The 6,000-nt window shown below is 33.6% G+C and overlaps 1 protein-coding gene across 3 annotated transcripts in view; it reads right to left on the bottom strand.

Moving 5' to 3' along the window:
- The window catches only part of LOC135153619 (centrosomal protein of 152 kDa-like), a 32,139-nt gene extending 27,132 nt beyond the window's left edge, over nucleotides 1-5,007 (bottom strand). The window contains exon 1 of one of the 3 annotated variants that reach the window (XM_064097212.1): nucleotides 4,835-5,007. In XM_064097212.1, the coding sequence (XP_063953282.1) occupies nucleotides 4,835-4,933 (99 nt within the window). In that variant the 5' untranslated portion in view covers nucleotides 4,934-5,007. Of the gene's footprint in view, nucleotides 1-207; nucleotides 657-4,834 lie in introns of those variants that run through there. The other 2 variants (XM_064097211.1, XM_064097209.1) reach the window with 2 other exon arrangements.
- Between the last annotated feature and the right edge of the window lie 993 nt (nucleotides 5,008-6,000).

A 6,000-nucleotide genomic window follows, 5' to 3' on the forward strand; every position in this document is an offset into this window, starting at 1 on the left:
CATTGTTTGGAATCAATGAATGTACATGTACATCTATCTTAAAAAGATACACCCATTTGAACAAATCAACTCAAGAAACAAAGGCAACAAGAAGGCAAAAAATAAAACCAATGGAACAGTTCCATCATTTCATTAGAGATCTTATTTCCTAAACAATTGTTACACAGCCCTAAAATATCCTCCGACTGGATCTACATGTATTTTCACCTAAGAAATTCCTTTCAATCAACCAAAATATGGTATCTCAGAACAACTGCACTCTCTGCTGTACTTCCATGAACTCCAGATCACCTACGTCAGGTTCTTCAACCAATCAATTTAAATATAGATAGTCATCAGTGGATTTAATTTTGACTAATCAGTAGAGAACATTTTGACTCCATCAGGTAGTAATCACTTTGTCTCTTACTCTAGCTGAGTTGTTCAGGTTTTTATATAATCTCTACATTTCCTTTTCTCCCATGGTAATCACTTCACATTATAAAATAATAATCCATTGGACATTAATACGAAATAATGATGTAAATGGCAGTGATGAGTAAAAAACAGCATGTCCACCTCAAAATACCTGAGCTTTGATATGATTTTGATTTTACACCCTCCAGACACACTTGCCAAGTCAACTGTGTCGGCATCCAGGGTAATGATTTCAGAGTGTTTTGAAGTGCCGATTACCCAGTTAAGTCTCAATATAAAAAAGACCAACTATCTCCTGCACAATAGAACAAGAATTGTTTTGATATTGATCAATTTTACTTGCTTATTGAACAGCTCAGCTACCCGATTATTTTGCGGTGGGCTTCTTTGAAATCTTATTCAATGACCTAGTCTTTACATTGTATTCATCTATGGCATGACTATAATACAGATGACAGAGAGCATAATAGAGGGCGTGAAGTCGAGTAGTATCGAATAACTCAAAAGCCACGGAAGTGAAAGAACTTAATGATATCTAGCAATGGTATTGAAAGTATTTTTCATTCAGGAAAAAAAAACCAGTGGTAGTAGAAATCTATAGCATCCCCCACACCGGGCTATATCTAAGAATTCATTGATTGTGTTCAAAACCGGTTTGTGGCTTTTGTGCATCTCTTCCTAACAACAAGAAAGTTTTTAGTACCGGTACCCGGTATTGAGGAAGTTCTTTCACTGTAATTGTGGAATTGCGGGCATTGCTTCTTATTTCTCAGAACTTATTGATTGAATGTTATCAACCCTTCATTCAATAATAATAATAATAAATACAATAATATTGGGTTCTGTGACTTCTGTCAGTCAGAGTTGGGTTTGGAAGAAGCAGAAGACTGGTCAGCAAATTACTGTAGCCTACATGCAGCCAATAGTTCTAAGGTGGGATGACAGGCCAGATGGATGGTTCAAGTAGAATTATCAAAATGGAAGAAACATTCTAGTGACAAAGTTTTAAAGGAATTAAACTCATTATTTTATGATTTTATATGGGAGGAAAACCAGATAAAGTTTGAAGGAATAAAATGTCCCTGAAATATTCAAATGGCAAGTTAAAATGATAGACATATATATATTCACACTGTCAATAACTAAAAGTGTCTTGGATTAAGAGGATTGTAAAAGAGTCAATTGATTGTAACATTCTTTGTTTTCTTACCTCATCCTTGCCAAGACAACAAGTAACTGTTTTGTATATAACATGTTTTGGGTATTCTCTACTTTCGAGAACCATCATAACAGACCTGTATTCTCTTTCTGGAGTGAAAAGTTTTTTGCTTTATTATATAAAGCCATCTATTATAATAATCATGTTAATGTATCTGCATTTCCTTTATGGAATAATGACAATATAAAAAATTGGCAATTTACAAATAGGCTTATGCATGAAAAAATGGTATCAAAAGGGGGTTTGCTTCATTAACAATATTTTGGAAGAAGGAGGGCATTTTTATCTGAAGGATTTTCAGATTTTTATGATGTCCGATCAAATTTTCTTTTTTATCATACATTGTGTGTTGCTACCAAGGAAACATTCAAAAGATCAACATTCAACAAAATCCCCCAACCATTAATTCCAGATGTGCTATATTAGTAAAAGTAAAAAGGGATGCTAGCAAGTTTATTCCATTCTATTGAAACACAGAAAAACAATAAACAAGAGCTTTCTTAAATGGAAGTGCATCTTCGAGAAACAAGGAGGTTTCTTATTGCTCATTGGGATTTCAGTGTACAATTGATGAAATATTGCGTTGGTTTCAGAGCTGCCAACCTTTAAAAGCAAAAAGTGGTAATCTAGAAGCTCAGAAGTCTTGATTTTAAGATAAAAGTAGTAATTTCATATATGCCGTGCAGCAATATAAATTTCTTTGAAGAGGTAATAGAACATCACCGAATGTGCAGAGATGCCAACCCTACAGGATGATTGTCAGGAACATTTACCCAGGGTGCTTTTGACTTTTTGAAGTGTTTGCCCAGTCTGGCAAGTAAATTTTCAAATTAAAAATATACTTCAAGAAAACACAGCGAATGTCATAACATGCGCAGCGATGAAAACAAAGAGACATGATCATGCATGAAATGAACATAATAAACTGCCTTTGGATGAGTTTACCATTGTAAAATGTATTTAACCAATTGTGTATCAAAAATGCTCAAAATCATAACAGCCAAGGCTCCATACTAACTTTTTTCTCGATGGCCCAATTGGTCCACCAAATCATCAATATCATATTTTTGGTCACCCGCAAAGCAAATTTGGTGGCCCTAAAACAATATAAAACACTGGAATTTATGAAAACTTTGGTAGCCCAACAAGGCCACCAAGTGTGGGCTTTTACAGAATTTTGGTGGTCCAACTCTTAATTTAGGTTGCCCCGGGCCACTGCTAATGTCGAGCCCTGTAATAACTAAGGTCAAAAGCGTAATGCAGGCCTGCGTATTGGCGTAATTTAATTTAAAAGTTATACAACTGGGTTAGGACCAAAACCAGTGATATACTAATTTTTCAGCTGAAATCAAATAAATATAGGCCTATTGTGCACTTAATTGTATTTTGATTATAGTAGGAAAAACTGTGTAATGATAGTAAAATAAACAATACAATCCCTCTTTTCAGTATCATTAAATCCTCAATAATATTACTAAATACCAAAATGCGAAATACATTGCCAACAAAATTTCAAACAAAGCAGATTTGACAAGAAAATTATGGTTTTGATTGAAGCATCTCTTTATTTATTTGACTGTCATATGTAAAATTATTTTGTTATACTTGTCAGTTCATTGTTTTTTTTATCAGTGATTGTATTATCATTTTCTGTATCTGTTGATTTTTGATTGCCAATAAAATCCCTGTGGAGGGAAGAAGTAAAAAAAAAAAAATAAGTGGAGGGGGTGGAGATTTGGAGCATCACATTGAGGATGGAGGATGCACTAAAGCGTGCAAAGCGGATAGAGGGGGTACCTCGGGTGAGGGCAATTGCTGCAAGAATGAGGTGAATACAGCCATCCCTGTTCAGTGAGGGAAAAAACTGTAGGCCTATTCAAACTTTAGACTGTTTTCACTGTAAATTGACCATATTTGATGTCAAAATGGCAAGCATGCCTTTCTTGCAATCTTAACCACAGTTTAACAAATTTAGAAATAGTTATGAATTATATTCAAATAATTTTATAACAGATACATTAATAAAGGTAGTAGTAAGAAAAAAAGTGTGTTCCACACCCATTCAATCACTCAAATACCTGTCAATTTATGAAAAGTTCTTCAATTGTAAAAATACCTAACAATCACTATCCCCATTCATACGTTTACTGTACCCAATCAAATCAGAGCCTTACAGCCATGGTAATTTAACAAAGTCAGTTAGGTTTGAATAGCACAAGAGGCAGACAATTAATAAATTGCTAGCTCAGTTAGCTAGCAAATTAAATGCCAAACACATTGTCCTTCGAAGGGATATAAGTTCTCAAAATTTGTTTTCATACAGCAAAAATCCCTATAACTTAAAACAATCCCTGTGAAAGTTCTCATAATTTGAAAAGTACCCTCTAATTGGCAGGCATTTTCTTTCTTTGAGGATATTTTAAGCATATATCTTGGGAAAAACCCTGGCAAATATGCATGGTATTTTCTGATCAGGGTTAGATCAGGTAGATTTCCAATCAGAAAATATCAGGTATTTTTGGTTACTGACTGGGCACGAAGCAACTAATAATACAAAATTTAAAAATCTTCTTTTATATATTTTTTCACTGCAAAATTCATTTTATGGGTGTGATAATGTCTTTTCACAATTAAGCATATTTATTCCTTGTTAAGAAGGAAAAAATGATGTGATCCTTGGGGGAAAAACTCTTAACTAGCAACTGTTTGTGTTCCTAGAAGAAAAGTTTCTACTTCTATTTCCATTTGGTAATATGGATAAATTAAAAATGTTGTCGCATCTGTCAAAAAAAGTATGAATGCCACAAATTTATGTACAAATACAGTCTTATTATAAGCAACTATGCATTTCATATTCAGGTTTTCATTGTGCATGTTTGCACCTGTTACATGCACATACATATCAGTCTATTTCGATTTAGCTGATTTTGTGGTCACATTGGCTGAATACAATAAATTATTAGATCAGTTCCAGATATTAGTGCAAGAATGAGCCAATTGTATACATGACCTCTATTATTTTGACTTAAATTCTGATCTAATACATAAACATTAAAAAAAATCAAAATCTATTTCAAGTGGTTTGATATAACTGGTTGAAAGTAAACATATTGCAAATTGTAAACTTTTGTTTTCAGTCATTTGAACAATGGTTAAATGCTTTGACTTGGGCCTAAAAACAACTATGTTCATACACACCTCTTGTTCCCTGTGAAGCTCTTCAAATGCTAGCTCTTCTTCATGCTCCTCCTGTAAGTCTGGTCCATCAAAGTTGATACTCTCCCCTGGATGAGCCATTCCTTCCCTTTATCATATCATCAACCTTGGATAATCATTCTTGGTGCATTATCCAAAAGTCATGGTTGTACCTGCAGAGTGGAATGTAGTCACACAAATCAGTCATCTTCATGAGATTGAAGTAAAACGATCACAATGCTTCTCATTACTGGTATACAATGGTTTCAAGCATCATCATACACAATTTAGTAGAAATAACATCACCTCAAAGCCAGAATGATTAAAAGCCAATGCACCACAGCCAATTTGAACAGCAACAGATCTTAATTGTAATACAGTCTTTGCTCACCTTGTGATAAGGACAATTTGCTGACCGACTGTTTGGAATCTCATAACGTTTTAGCAATAGTTACATGCATTATCATTAAGACTTGGTCAAGTTTCATATAAGAGGATCTCTGTAAGGACTGTCATTCACATCTCATAGATGTATAATGAAAAAATAAATGAGGGTCTCTTTTCTTTTTTTCATCGAACTCAAATATTATTAAGATCAATAATTCATATGATTCTTTCACAAAATTTTTGCAATCTCCATTGTATTTGATGTTTTTTTTTTAAGCATTGTTGTTGGATAGGCTAGGGTGGGGTTAGATTACACAAAACTCTCTTGTTGCTCTCTTGGTCCATTTCTTAAATCAGGGGCCCTCTGCATGCTTGTGGGAAATATGGCACAGATTCCACATTTTTATTCCAACCCACCTTGAAACTTTATCACATTTTGACTGTGTGAGTGCAAGGTTAGCATAACTAGACTGAAGTCATTTTTCAACTCAGTGCAGGGAACCTATACCTCAAAATTATTATTGATTGTGACCATTAAATCAATATTTATTACCATATATAAACTTTGGCTTAAAAATTGGATCATCAATATTCAACATTTAATTGATGAACAAAACTTTCCTCTCGCAACTTTTTTTTATACAAAAATACAAAATTAATTGCAATTTTCTTGAATATTATTCATTGATTTCTGCAATACCTAATAAATGGAAACATATTCGTCTACACCTTGTTGAGAGTAGAACAACTCAAGAAGATTTTTTGTATTTAATTCAAATAAT

Source organism: Lytechinus pictus, chromosome 3 (assembly GCF_037042905.1).
Source record: "Lytechinus pictus isolate F3 Inbred chromosome 3, Lp3.0, whole genome shotgun sequence".
NCBI lineage: Eukaryota > Metazoa > Echinodermata > Echinoidea > Temnopleuroida > Toxopneustidae > Lytechinus > Lytechinus pictus.